The 14,667-nt window shown below is 39.9% G+C and overlaps 1 protein-coding gene across 5 annotated transcripts in view; it reads left to right on the top strand.

Annotated features, from left to right (window-relative positions):
• The window catches only part of RECQL (RecQ like helicase), a 43,844-nt gene that overhangs the window by 10,830 nt on the left and 18,347 nt on the right, over nt 1–14,667 (top strand). For all 5 annotated transcript variants that reach the window (XM_075898057.2, XM_075898041.2, XM_006121277.5 and 2 more), the window contains exons 3-10: nt 1,753–1,950; nt 2,887–3,066; nt 3,646–3,752; nt 5,317–5,515; nt 6,489–6,655; nt 8,167–8,248; nt 12,366–12,514; nt 12,599–12,716. In XM_075898057.2, coding sequence (XP_075754172.2) covers nt 1,753–1,950; nt 2,887–3,066; nt 3,646–3,752; nt 5,317–5,515; nt 6,489–6,655; nt 8,167–8,248; nt 12,366–12,514; nt 12,599–12,716 — 1,200 coding nt within the window. The remainder of the gene's footprint in view (nt 1–1,752; nt 1,951–2,886; nt 3,067–3,645; nt 3,753–5,316; nt 5,516–6,488; nt 6,656–8,166; nt 8,249–12,365; nt 12,515–12,598; nt 12,717–14,667) is intronic.

The following is a 14,667-nucleotide window of genomic DNA, read 5'->3' as shown; positions in this document are numbered from 1 at the left end:
GTCCAGCGGCTTTGCTGGACCCCCCCAGCAGACCAGGGAGACAGGAGCAAAGCCACACGGGCGGCGGGGTCCCTCCACCTGTGCGGCTTTGCTCGGGTCTCCCTGGTGTGCTGGGGGGGACTCCACCCAGTACCCCAGGGAGACAGGAGCAAAGCCGCACAGGCAGCGGGGTCCCTCCGCCTGTGCAGCTTTGCTCGGGTCTCCCTGGTCTGCTGGGGGGGACTCCCCTCAGCACCCCAGGGAGACAGGAGCAAAGTTGCACGGGCAGCAGGGTCCCTCCGCCTGTGCGGCTTTGCTTGGGTCTCCCTGGTCTGCTGGGGGGAGAGGGGGCGCAGCTAGTGCACCCCCCCCCCCCAGCAGACCAGGCTTTTGTTGCGGGACGCCTGGGGTAGAGCAGCTGGGGTGCTGCCAGGTTGGTCCTGTGGGAACCTACCGGGCAGTGCCCCAGCTGTTCTGTCCCAGGCTCTAGATTCAGCAGCTGTTGAAACTGATCAGGCTGATTCCAGGAAGCTGGGGGCAGAACAACTCTGCCTCCGGCTTCCTGTAGTCAGCCCCTGGTCAGTTTCAGTGGCAGCAGCTGAATCTGGAGCCAGTTCCGACTTACATACAAATTCAACTTAAGAACAAACCTATAGTCCCTATCTTGTACGTAACCCGGGGACTGCCTATAGTTTTTGAGCTTTATTTTTTGTACACATTAAGTGTGATTTTTGTTTTTAAAGATGTGCAATTAAACTAAATGTTGATCTCATGACCTTATTTAGCATTTGTTCATTATTATTATCCTTACTTATTTGTGGGGGGGCGTGTGTGGTGTGGGCGCTCAGGTCCGGTGGCTCTTTTTTTTTTTTTTTTTTTTTTGCGCTCGACAAATTTTCCCAAGGGGTTCCTTGAAATTCTTCCAAGTTTAAAAGGGTTCCATGGCCAAATAAAATTGGGAAACACTGCACTAAAGTAATCTCCTATCATGACAGTGTTGCAGACTTCTAAGCTGTAATAAATCACAATAGAAATTGTGATTTATTAATATATTTATATTAGGGATGTTAAGTAGCATTTAATTAGTGAATTGAGTAGTTGATGGAATTTCCATCGACTGCTCAATTTAGTGGATGGGGGGGGGCACTTGCTACCCCTGCTGAGGCTCTCCAGTTTAAATATAGTAGGAGCTGGGCATGCTACATTAAAACTCAAAACTGCAGTGGGGTTCTAAGGGCAGTGTGAGCTGGGACTGCTTCAGTCCCGGCTTTCACCAGCTCCAGAACTGCTGTGCCTCTGCCTTTTAAATGTAGTAAGAACCACCTGGGGGATCCGGCATGAGCCAGGACTGTTTCAGTCCCGGCTTGTGCTGGATCCCCAACCGCTGCACCTCCTGTTTTTTAAATGTAGTAAGAGTTTTACTAGATTTAAAAAGCAGAGGCCCAGTGGTCGGATGTTCCTCTGCGCCTCTACCTTTTACATGTAGTAAGAGGCGCAGAGGTCCCTAGTCACTTACATCCCTTATTTAGATGGCATTTTCCACCTTCAGAGTGCTTTACAAATATTACATGTTTTGATCTCAGAAACGGTCCTGTCAGATAGGTATGAGAGTACTCGCTCCATTTTTCCAGACATTCTTGGTTGCTTGTAGATTGGATTGCTGTGAACCACCGGATGCAAAAATCTAATGTGATTTAAAGTTGTAATTAGCAAAATATACATTTTTAAAGGCTGTATTCTTTCTCCTGCCCTCTATCCCCCTTCTAACTTCAGTGCTAAAGGAGGAGCTGGTTTCCACTGATAGTGAGCTGCAGGCAGTAGAGATCCAGATTCAAGAACTTCTGGAAAGACAACAGGAGCTTGTTCATAAGAAGACTGTATTAAAGAATAAAATAAAACAATTATCAGAAGATTCAAAGGCTGAAGAAAGTGAAGAAGCTGAAACCTCATCAGAGGCATGGAAAAAAAAAGGTTTACAAAATCAAATTAATTTATTGTTAATATAATCTTTCCACTCACTTAAAAGTAATGAGATTTTAATGTGAAGAATGTGCCAAGAACGATCAATGTTGATGAGCTAATGAAAGTTAGAATATGGGATTTTGGCCCAGCTGTGTTTCTTGAGGAGTTGCTTTTTGATTTTTTCATTGGGATAATTTCATTATTGTATCATTTCTTTTTGGTAAGAAGTTTTTGTTGTTGGTTTTGGTTGGTTGGTTGGCTATGCATTTTAATTAAAGAAAGTGAAGCTTGCATTTCCTTTCTCGGATATTCTTGAAGATGATGTGGGCTTTGCTGTGCATTCTCCTTTAATAACTGATTATTGTCAGTTTTCACCTTTGCTTGTTATGGAATCACCAATTGGGAACTTGAAGTTAATAATGAAAAGTTAAATGTTTTGGGAGGTGGAGATATGTTAAGTGCAGAAAGGGATAGCTATCTACTTTATATTTCAGAGAGCTTGTTTGTGTGTCTGTTTGTCTGTCCTTCCCCTCCCCGGGGGATATGTACCCTCCCCCAGCTGTGTCTGCTGGAGCTACAGCAGCCATGGACAGTGCTTCTCACTTGGTCCCAAGCAGCTGCCCTGAGATAGGGCTGGGGTTGTCCTCTCTCCTCAGAGCAGGCTACAAATTGAACTCTTCATCCCTATCCCCACCCCAGGACAATGATTTAAATAAAGAAAAACACAACTTATTTGAATTAACGATGTGACCAATGCTGGGTAAATTTGTTAATTGTGTTTATACTTTCAAAGGGTCTGCAATATATTTTCATGCAAGTCATAGACTCATGCACACTATTCCTCAGTAAAAATTGCTTCTCTATTTTAATTGGCATTCCTTTTTATGTTTTAGATGTATTAGCTTATAAAATGTATTTTTAGTGCTTTCTTCTTTTTTTAAACAGAATTTCCATGGCGTGAGAAGATCAAAGCTGTGCTTCGTAATAGCTTTAAACTCCAGAAGTTTAGGTCACTACAGCTTGAAACAATAAATGCCACAATGGCAGGAAAGGATATATTTCTTGTCATGCCTACTGGAGGTGGAAAGAGTCTGTGCTACCAGTTACCTGCAGCATGTTCTGAAGGTATATGAAAATAGTAGTCATGTACAAGCAAATCAGTTTTTCTTTTTTATATGGTTAGTTGTAGAGATGTAATGCTATATTCATTTACTGTAAATAAGATTGTCTGATGCTAAGGACCATAACTACAAATATCAGGAAGAAAGAATGATTTTGAGACAAAAAAATTAGGATTATATTTCTGCTCATTTCTCTATTTCACTTTAAAAGGACGCTGTTGACTTAAAAATATAAGCACAGCTCTTGCAAACATTTGTTCTAACTACATTTCTTTGTCTCAGTTCCTAACAACAACTTTAGCTAATTAAGTGAGAAATTTTAAAAACACAATTTTTTTCTCAATACCTTTGCTCTGTTTTATAAAAGCTAATTTTTACAAAAAAAGGTCAACATGTTGCTTAGCATTGTTTAGTCCCCTTTATATTATATGGCTAGAGTAAACATGACCTGCTTAGGTTAGATATTAGTTCTTATGTGATGCTTCGTTTATTGTAGTTGAGGTTTGTTTCAGTTCAGTCCCCAATGAAAAATGGGCTAAATGAGCTAAATATTTTATTTAATTAATTTATTTATTTGCTTCAGGTTTCACACTTGTGATCTGTCCTTTGATTTCACTTATGGAAGATCAACTAATGGTTTTAGAACAACTGGGAATTTCTGCAACCTTATTAAATGCTTCAAGCAGTAAGGTATGTTTGACTGCCATTGTTACCTTTATTCATGTTATTTATGAGCATTATATGGATATACTGATTGACTAGCTCAGTTTTGCATGATTGTTATGAACATTTATAAGCCAAGGGACAAAATCTTCCTGCAGACCTTACAAAATATTGTTAATCTAAATGGAATATACAGGTTAAACCTCTTTAGTCGGTCACTCTCAGGACCTGACCCATCCCAAATCAGAGAATTTCCCAACCCAGGGAGGTAAATGTAGAGTGCCAGTGGGTCTGCATAGAGGGAAGTTGGTGTGTAGGCTGTATAGCAGCACCCCCAGGCTTTGAGCCCCCCATTGCCTCCCATTCAGGGCTCTGCTGCCAGGCCCTTTGCTGCTCCTTACTACTACTAATACTAGCTGCCAGCTTCAGGTTATAGCTGCTGGCCCCTCTGCTGCTGCCTGGGGTTCCAACTAGAGTTGCCAGATGGTTTAACCAAAAATGCCGAACACCCGCCTCTCCCCAAAAAAAAAACACCGGGAAAAAATTTTTGTTGAGGGGGGGAAAAAAGGGGGGGGGGAGGGGGAGAACAAAGTTGTTGAGCAAAAAAAAAAAAATCAGCATGGCCCCTTTAAGAAGAGGCTTTTTTTCCGGCCGCCATCTTGTTTTTCTGTTCCAGCCATAAGACAAATCCCTGTGGAACCAGGTAAGCGGGGGGAGAGGGGAGTGTGGAAGAGCTTGAGGGGGTCCTGTGGAGTCCAGGGGCTGAGCCCGTTTGCTGAGTGTGTCTTAGGGTTGCTAGGTAGCTGGTAATTTTGCTTCCTGGCAGGGAAAAAATATCAAAATACCAGACATTTTAGGTATTTGGTATTTTCTGACTTTTTTTTTGGGGCCATACCTCTCAAATGTTTGGATTTAAAAGTTAGAGGTTACTATATCAGTTTAGTAATGCAGACTCATATACCCTGAAACAAGAGACTTGATTTCATGTATGAAATGACTGCTTACAAAGGGCAGAAAGGATTTCCCCCCTCAGTGATATGACATTGTTTAATTGGCCAGCTGCATCTTTGGAGTATGTTGGAGGGTTGTTTTGTGGACGTGTAGCTTTTTGCTGACTACAATCTGATTGTGGCCACTTTGAGGCAGGATACTGGATTTAATGGATTAAGGGCTTGATGTGATCTAGCAAATTTCAAATATGGATTCAAAAATAAAGACTGGGAATATTTAGTTTGCACAGGGATTCCTCCCCTCCCCCTCCCCCCCCCCCCAAAAAAAAACAGCAACATCATAACAGGCATATGGTTGACATCTGATTTTTTGCAAAGAAAAACACTAAATAATACAGTATGAATATTCAGAGTACATTTGTTTGTTTTTTCTAAAATCTGTGACTTTAATTGTAATATTTATTCTGGAAACATCACTTTATATATTATCTATGTAGATATAATTAGATCACCTGGAAAGTCTTATGCTGGTTGTGGAAGTGTGTTTTATGCATTGAGCCACAATTGATTCTAGAACTAAGGAACAGGAGCATGATATTCAGGTCTGTCCATTTCCAGTTTCCTTTTTTGTTTTTTAACAGGAACATGTAAAGTGGGTTCACACCGAAATGCTGGATAAGAATTCTCAGCTAAAGCTCATTTATGTTACGCCAGAGAAGATCGCGAAAAGCAAAATGTTTATGTCAAAACTGGAGAAAGCTTATCAAGCTGGGAGACTCACTCGTATTGCTGTGGACGAGGTTCATTGTTGCAGTCAATGGGGACATGACTTCAGGCCTGGTACACCCATCTAAAAATATGTGTGCAAAGTTATTCAAGCATAAATAAATGAGTTAGGTCTGAAACGAGAGAAAATGTTTCCCTTTTGATAGTTAAGTGTATGCACAATACATGACACACAAAGTACTTGTACACTGGCTCAGATTTTTAATTTCATTCATTAGCATTCACAGATAATGTATGGTCATCTCTAAAGGCCCACATCCATTTAAATCAGGGACATTTAACTGTGTTACATTGCCAGTTTTCTAGGAGACTGAATTATGCATTAAGTGGAACAGATTATGGCTGTCAACTCTAATATGGATGTACTATCTATGGAAAATACAGGTCTGTGTAGCTCGCTTCATGGTGCTTAGTGTCTTGTATTGAAGGTGAAAATGCGATAGCTACCCTGTGAAATTTCATGGGATGCACTTTAGGCTCCTCTAGTGTAATTTACAAGAACAAAATGGTGCTGCATTTTGGTCTTAGGTCTGCTCCGCTGCATATAATTAGTTTTTATCAAATACTGTTTCTCAGACTATGAAAAAACTTGCAGTTCAGGGTACAGATGACTATAGTATCATCTACTAAATTTTTCTGGATTTTTCTATTACATTTCTTAAAGAAGGTTTTGCTTACATCTAACAGTATACATTTTTAGATGCATGTAATGAGCTTTGTCTGCTAACGATAGCAATTGTTGGAATCAACAGCAATCAGAATATGAATTTTGAATGTTTTAGGTTTTTTAATGGTAGTTTTGTTTTCTAATTCTCTTAACAAGGATACATTTTAATAAAAAGTACATTCTGAATTTAGGATGCTTTTATAAATCTCTTATGGGGCCAGTCGCTCTGCTCTGTCATTGTGGCGTTGCCTGCTGTATTGGTAAATTAATTCTGTTGCTACTTGTTCTTGCTGCCAATTTGATTGCAAAAATATGGTACCGATTAAGATAGAAACTTTTTGTTCTCTTATTCGTATTTAGACTACAAGTCACTTGGTATCTTAAAACGACAATTTCCCAATGCTCCTTTGATTGGGTTGACTGCAACTGCGACAAATCATGTTTTGAAGGATGCTCAGAAAATATTGTGTGTTCAGAAATGCATTACCTTTACTGCATCTTTCAATCGGCCTAATCTTTACTATGAGGTATGTGTTTATTTTATTTTCTATTTTATTTGCATTGGAGTAGTGCCTATAAACCTCTGTTATGGACACTGACGCCATTGTGCTAGGTGCTGAACAATCTCAGAACAATCGCTGTTGTGCCTTTTGGAATCAGAATTTCATTCCTTAGTTCTAGGGCAGAATGAGGACAGTTATGACCTTTTCATTGAGGGTGCATCTACACAGCAGGGCTTAACTTGAAATAAGCTACACAAATTGAGCTATGTCAATTGTGTAGCGTATTTCGAAATTGGGAGCGTCTACACAGCATGTATTTTGAAATAGAGCACTCTTCCTCTGACTTCCCTTACTTCTTGTACAGTGAGGGTTACAGGATTTGGAGTAAGAAGTCCTCCAGTTTGACAGTATTTTGAGGTAACTGCCTGCTGTGTAGACACGGATTAAGTTATTTTGAAATAATGTTGCTGTGTAGACATACCCTGAGAGTCTAGGCCTTGATTGTCCTGGCTGCCTTTGAGAATGTTCTACTTACTCCATTTTTTTCTGTGGTGGTGATTTATTCATTGGAAAATAGTGTTCCAATAGTTACTTTGAGGACAAGTAATGGCTAAATTTGTTTTGGGGCTTCTGGAAATGTTTGTTAAATTCCCTCTGGATTTTTCCAGGATAAATCTCTGGCAGATGAATTTCTCTTGATTTTTTTTTTCAGTCTGAATTTCTGTCTAAGGAAATGACAAGCGCAGAATGAGGGGCAAAAACACAACAAAACAGGAGAGAAATCAGGAGTATGATAGGAAATAAACCTGAACACTAAAAGATCTTCTTTAAAAATGAGATGATTTTTTTCCCCGTCATACAAGTATTTGTTGTCTTGATCTTGTTTGGCTTATGTCTTAGATCAGTGGTGGGTAATGTGCGGCCCACCGGGCTCTACCTGCGGCCGGTGGATCCCATCTGGCCCCCCTTCCTCACGGGCCTCTTGTAAACTGGGACACTTAAGCCACACACTTACTACTTCCTATGTAGCAGTACTGGTAATGAACTCGAGGCTTTTGTGATTAGTAATATTGGACACTATCCTTTCCTATTTTAATGAACTAGCTTCTGAGTTGAGCCTTGGTGCTTCACTATGACCTCTTGTTAAAATTTGTACCCTAAAGCCTTTAGGAGAACTTGAGGTGTTCCATACATTCTGAGAGTGGGGTTTGGCAGACTAGAAAGTTCACAGTTGAATGGCAGCTGGCAAGCACTGACAGCTACGGCCAATATTGGTTTAGAAACCAGTGCAAATGTCTGAAAGTTGGGCGCTTCTGTGATTTCTTTCACATTCTTCTCTGGAAAAGATCTGTATGAACTTTTTAGTACTGGGGATCTGTAAATTGTAGAACAAATTTAAATTAGTTTAAGGGAAGAATAGATGAGATTACTGTATTAGGAGTACAGTAAGAGGAATATAACAAATTGTCTGAATGGCCATTTAAGCATGGTGATATACACAAAGAAATGTGATGTCTGTGTACTCTCTTTTTCAGGTTCGCCAAAAACCTTCGAACAGTGAGGACTTCATTGAGGACATTGTTAAGATCATCAATGGAAGATACAAAGGACTCTCTGGTAAATAAGATAAAAATTAATGTTTAACTTATTAAAAGCAAAGCTACAATAAAAACTGCAACATAATAAATGACACCTCACTTGTTCAGGATCAGGTTAATAGTAAAAAAAATACCTGGCTAAAAGTTCTTGTTTGATACTTGGGAGCCCTCCTCCTCTCAAGGGCTAAAAACAGTGACAAAATTTCTAAATAAGTTTTAAAATCACCACACATGTAGTATTCTGAACACTTGTCTGTTAGAGTTAATAACATTTGAAAATTTTTAAAAAAAGTTTGACAGCCACCAGCCAGCAACTCAGGAGACTGCTGCAATTACAAGTGTGAAATGTTTATATAAGATTTAAGATATGTTTTATTAAACTAAAAGTGCTATTGTGTTTGTGTATGATGCTCAGTTGAATCTTGATAGGGATGCTTGCATTACTACTAGTCATTCTATTCCTTTCTTTGGATAAATTGGATGCTTCATTCTACACATTTTATTAACTCTAACAGAATAGTCCTCAGAACACTAAATGTACGGTGTCCTTAAAAATTCTACAACTAGCTCTCATCTTCCCCACTCCCACTATCATTTTGATGCAGATTTGGTTCCAAGTTAGCTCTTTAGTAAGACTGACTGTACGAGTGCACTTTATTTTGGAATAAGTCCCATTGTAAACATGTATAGGATGGGGTTCCTTTGAGAGAGTCGAGTTATACTGAAGTAAAATGGCATCACTGTTATGGTCTGTGCCCATGATGTTCCAAAATAAGGGGCATGTATTATGTACTATAAAATAAGAAAATGATACTCAATGGCAACTCTAGATTTCTCTTACTTCAACTTTCTGTGCTGTATACTTGGGTGTTAGATTCTAAACCTAGCTAATTAATTAAACCATAAGGATTAGGTAAGCTAAACTTTTTTTCTAGCAACATCCAACATAACAAACAGCTTGCTGATTTACTGGTTAAATTTCACTTATACTAAAAGGCATAGAGTCTTGAAGAATAATGCATGGCAAAGTTGATCCACATCCATATAATTTTTTCCCAATAAGCAATTTTCCTTATGATGTTACACTCTAGCAACAATACCCCGCATCATCTTGCACTGCTTACAACTGACATGTTTTCCTTTTTTATCCAGGAAATAAATATCTTCAAAATATTCCTAGAAAGGATTTCTCTTTCCCTAAGAAGCCAGGATAGATTTTTTGTGGCAAAAGTGTAGGGGAATATAGGAATCTGTGTGTTTGCTGAATAGTATCTTTTTTTTTTTTCCTTTTCAGTCTACTGTTCCTTTCTATGCTGCCTCTGTTCTTTCCTATATGTTGTCTCTGTCTTTAGACAATTTCATAACGAACTTTGCCGTGCTTGGCCCTGGGCCATCACCACATAAGCACAGAACGAAAACAATCCTATCCAGCCCGTGACTGTGTGCGCATCAGTTGGAAGTCCCAGAACTTTTAAGACAAGAGCTGGTTGTTAGGCAGGACAGACTAGAGCCAATAATGTATTTGTATGACACTGTAGGTGGGGCATGTTTGTGATAAGATTTCACTGTAACTTATTTTTAAATGAGAAATCTAGTATTTTATTGATTATTTAAAAAAAATCCAATTTCAATAAAAATCCTATTTTTTTATTTAAAAAAAATAATTGATTTTATCCACCCTGCTTTCTCACAATTAGTATACAGTCCCATGAAACCTGTGTAAGAGGCCGTCTTAAGCTATTTCCTGTATTATAAAACTGCTCCAAAGCATCCCCAAAATGTATCAATTATCCATCATTATCAGACTCCCTGCCATTAGCATTCAATTTAAAATCAAAATAAAAGTATCAAGCTATATTTGTCCAATGTTGTATCATCCCTTACTATTTGTCTTATCTGTTTAAATTGTCATCTCTTTGGAATAGGGCCTATACCTTTCTATGTATTGAGTGCCTAACATAGTGGGGCCTTGATCCTGATTAGGTCTTTGGGCACTCTTCCAGTACATCTAATAATAAAATGTTGAGTTTCCCTTGAATAGTAGCGTGAAATTGTTTTAATGGTTTTATGACAATTTTAGAGGTGTTGAAAAACACCGTTAGAACAAAAATACTTTGGAAAATAGAAACACAAAGTGAATGAATATTTCTTAGTGGATCAAGTTCTGTTAGTGAGAGACAAGGTTTTGAGTGTCAACAGAACTCTTCTTGAGGTCTGGGAAAGATACTAAGAATGTCACAGGTAAATACAAGAATGATTGTAAACACATATTCTAAGGGATTATTAAAGGTGAGATGGCCCATTAACACCCTTATATTCAGGGCTTGACAAACGGCGGTGAAATCTACTCACCAGCCCCGCACTGCGCATGCATGTGCCGCCGGTGAACGGGGCGATCGGCTGAAATCTACTCGTCACGGGCTAGTCGAAACAGTGATTTGTTGAGCCCTGCTTATATTGATAGAACAAAATAAGATATTGGAGGGTATATATATTTGTAATAAATCCAGCATCTTTATTAAGTGCATGAAGGCCAGAGGAGAAGGTCCACAAAAGATTTTTCAGGATGGGAATCCTGAACCCCTTCTTCACTTTCATATAGCTCATCAACCTCTCTGAGCTCATCACAAGAGGTAAACTCTTAGAAACTTGGACACACTGTCTCAAAGCTGTGCCAGACCCTGCCAGAACAGTGCAAAATCAGCAGACTTATCTTTGCTGCTGCCGTGATCAACATACCTTTCAAGATACATGAGTCTTACAATATGTGGTGTAGCTCATCCAGCGAACTAAATGATCCAATAACAACTTTGTGGGCAAAACCAGACAATTGCTATACTCCTGAATGAATTCACACAGTAAAATGGTAGGGTGCTTTTTATCACCTGTAGGTGAACACTTTTCACAGTGTAATCACTCTATATTTGGTGATCAGTCCTCATCCTCAGTAGGAAGCCTGCTCAGGGCTAAAAATCATAAACACAGACACTGGATTTATGGCCAGTACAGCAATTTTTGTATCCCACTAACCCCCCTTTTTGTCCTATGACTACAGAGGAGTTAATAGGCATCCTCACCTTGAATGGCCCCATGTTCTAAATACTTATGCTTGTTCAGTTTTTGTATTTAGCTGTGAAACTCTTCACTGGCCTGTTGAGTGACATTGGGCAGTTTATTTCCTCCTTAGTTTCCCCATTTTTGTGAAATGGGCTAACAATATCTATAGGTTGAAACTCTATTAACCGGGATTCTTTGGTTCCAGCAACATCCATGGTCTGGCATGGATGTTGCAGGGCCAGAGAGTCCCAGTGGAAGGCCAGCAGCAAGGATCCCTGTGGAGTTGGCAGGGCAGTGGGCTGCCTGCAGAAAGCTGACAGCAGAGCTATCCAGCATGTGGCAACGGGGTTGCCCAGCAGCATTGGCTGACCTGGCATGGGGCTGCCCAGAAGGACTAGGAGCTGCTGTAGCTTGGTGGGGCAGGGAGCATGCAGCTGTCCCATGGGTCCCGGAGCTCCAGGGCAGCACGCGCAGCTGCTCAGCAAGTCCCAGAGCTTCCAGGGTGGTGCGCACAGCTGTCCTGTGGATCCCAGAGCCATGGTTGCCTAGCAGGGTCAGCAGGGCAGGGAGGCCAGAAGGAGGTAGAGAGCCAGCCAGAAGGCCAGTGGCCAGGCCAGGGAGGCCAGTGGCAGGGATCCAAAATGACCTTTTCTGGTCTGGCAAAATCCTTCATCTGGTCAGGTCCCAAGCATGCTGGACCGGGGTGTCCAACCAGTACCTTATTTATAAAATATCTTGAGATGCACTGATAAATGCAATTTAAGAGCTGTGTGGTGAAGTTGTTTATTATTATAAATAGATAGCAATATCTTGAGTCGAAGATGGGAATTGATGCAGGGACAGAACTGCTCTTTTTTCGTTAGAGAGAAGCTTTTGCAGGGCCCAATATATTAGTGAGTCAGTAGTCGGGATGTTTTGCGCACTGTCTCCCCATGTTTTATCAGGTTCTTTGGACATGTAAGAGAAGTTATCTTCAAGCTTATTAATCCTGCTCTTTGCACAAACATGAAATTCACTTGCATTTTTTAATATTTCATTGCTATAAAAAGTGTTTGTTTTAATTTTGTTCTTTGGTACAGGAATTATCTACTGTTTTTCACAGAAGGACTCAGAGCAACTTACTATTAGTTTGCAGAAATTGGGAATTAAGGCAGGTGCTTACCATGCAAATCTGGATCCCAAAGATAAGACCAAAGTTCACAAGGGATGGTCAGCCAATGAAATCCAGGTTAGCTATACAATTATTTCTATAGACTTATTTGACTTAAATAAACTATAGATCTGTATCCTGATGGTCTGTTATACTCCTTAGGTGGTAGTGGCAACAGTTGCATTTGGCATGGGAATTGATAAGCCGGATGTGAGATTTGTAATTCATCATTCAATGAGCAAATCCATGGAGAACTACTATCAGGAGAGTGGACGCGCAGGTATTGTGAACAAGTTGGCTTCTGCTGATAGAGGGTATAGACATTATAAAACTAATAATCTTGTGTTCATTGGTGTGCCATTGTAATAGAGTTCTCAGAGGGCAAAGTGGCCTAGTAATTAATGTGCCTGGTTTCTAGTCAGATGGTTCCCAGTGGGGAAAGGCTTTCAGTCTCATTCCTAACCCTTGTATGTGGCTTGTCTTCATGTCAGGATTCTCAACATCCCTACCTTCACTTTTATAGACTGTATAGGGAATAGATGTTCCCTATGACCTGAAAAAGGGGGTGAGTGGGGTGAAAATGAAGCTTTTGCTCCTTCTGCAACAAGGATAGACTGTTAGGAGAGCCCGAGCCTTCCCCCAGTATTTCCAAGTCTTATACAGGACATTAAAAGAAAAAAAAACACTAAACCTTCAGCCCCAACTGGACTCAGCAGGCAGTTATCTTACTCACATGGAGGGTTCTTCAGCACCCTTATTCAGGAACCTGCAGAGTAGGTCTATTCCCCCCTCCCCCCCCGGATGAGTTGCTCCCTTTTAAGCTTCCTTTCAAGATTATGTAACTTATTGATTTGACTCAGACTCCTTTATGTGAAGCTCATTTACTCCAGTTGCATATTGCTGAATTTGGACTGTATTCCTGAAACAGGAGAGCTTCTTCTTTTCCCTGCATCAAAATGAAATTATTCTTTACTGCTGTCTGTGATAGAATTTCATAAGTGTTCAGGTTCTAGCTCCCATTTCCATAACCTTGTCAAATGTATGCAAAACACCCCAAAGTACATGCTCCTACCAGTAATCAAAAGGAAAGATTGTCACTTATTGTAGGTATATAAGAAGAATTGTTGTTAAATAGAATGCTTTGTTGGAATATTTCTATAATATGATAGCAACATTTGAGGATTTGATTCTGTGTGGTTCAGGAGGCGTAGTGGTAGTTAAACAACTGCCTTTGGACTAAATTCTCTCTTGTTGGCCCTCTTGTAGTCAGAATGGCTCAAATAGTGTAGCTGACAAATATTTGATACAAAAATTCATGTGAATCGGATTAATTTCAATGTACATTTTTAAGGAGGGATTTTCAAAAGCACCAGTGTTTGCATTGACTTCTAATGTATACTTTAAGAATGCACTTAAGCCAAGAGAGGGCCTTAAATTTAATGTCTGCAAAATACAATAGATTTGTGGCAGTTTTTGATGATGGAGCACAGTGTTAATCATCTATAATTTTTATTTATATAGGAATATGATAAATTCACTTTTCTGTTCCTAAGCTTTGTGTGGTATTAAATTCTTAAAGTTCTCTCAGTAGATGGGGCATACCAGATTCTCTGTCCATATAGATTTGAAACCTTTTGGAAGTTTGTTGGATTGCACACGTACACACACAAATAAATAGGGACAGAATCTGTCCCATTTTATATTCTCTATATGCTTGCTTTGACACCCTCTGAAGCACCTCACTACTACCTGCACTTAATGTGGAGTAGGCTTGTCTCTGCCTGCTGCGGATCAACTCCCTGATAGTAACAGCCTCTGGAAGCACAAGCACTGCCTTCCTGGTCTCTGCAGACCTCAGTCTCTCTGTATTAATAGCAATGGGTACATGCACTCCAATCCCTGTATGCTCAGAGCGTTCTCTGCTGTCTCTAGCTCCTTATAGAATTAGTGGTCCTGCCTGTCCCTAGGGAACAGTATACACCAGTTTATAAGATTCAGTTTAGGTACAACACTTTGCTTAATACTGTAGCACTTACATTTTATATTTAATCATTTTCAATATTCTTACTCACCATAACCTGAATCTCCACACTTTGATAACAGATAAACTTATTATTGTTTTCACTATAAATGTAACAAACTTTCTAAATGAACAGATTGATGTTCTGTTTAAAGACGTTTCTCATGCAAGTTTCCTTCTGCATTTTCAGTCAAGCCTAGTTGAAGCCCCT

Source organism: Pelodiscus sinensis, chromosome 1, assembly GCF_052426305.1.
Source record: "Pelodiscus sinensis isolate ZL-2025 chromosome 1, ASM5242630v1, whole genome shotgun sequence".
Taxonomy (NCBI): domain Eukaryota; kingdom Metazoa; phylum Chordata; order Testudines; family Trionychidae; genus Pelodiscus; species Pelodiscus sinensis.
Note: the sequence above shows the minus strand (reverse complement) of the source record. Positions and strands in the feature narration are given on the sequence as shown.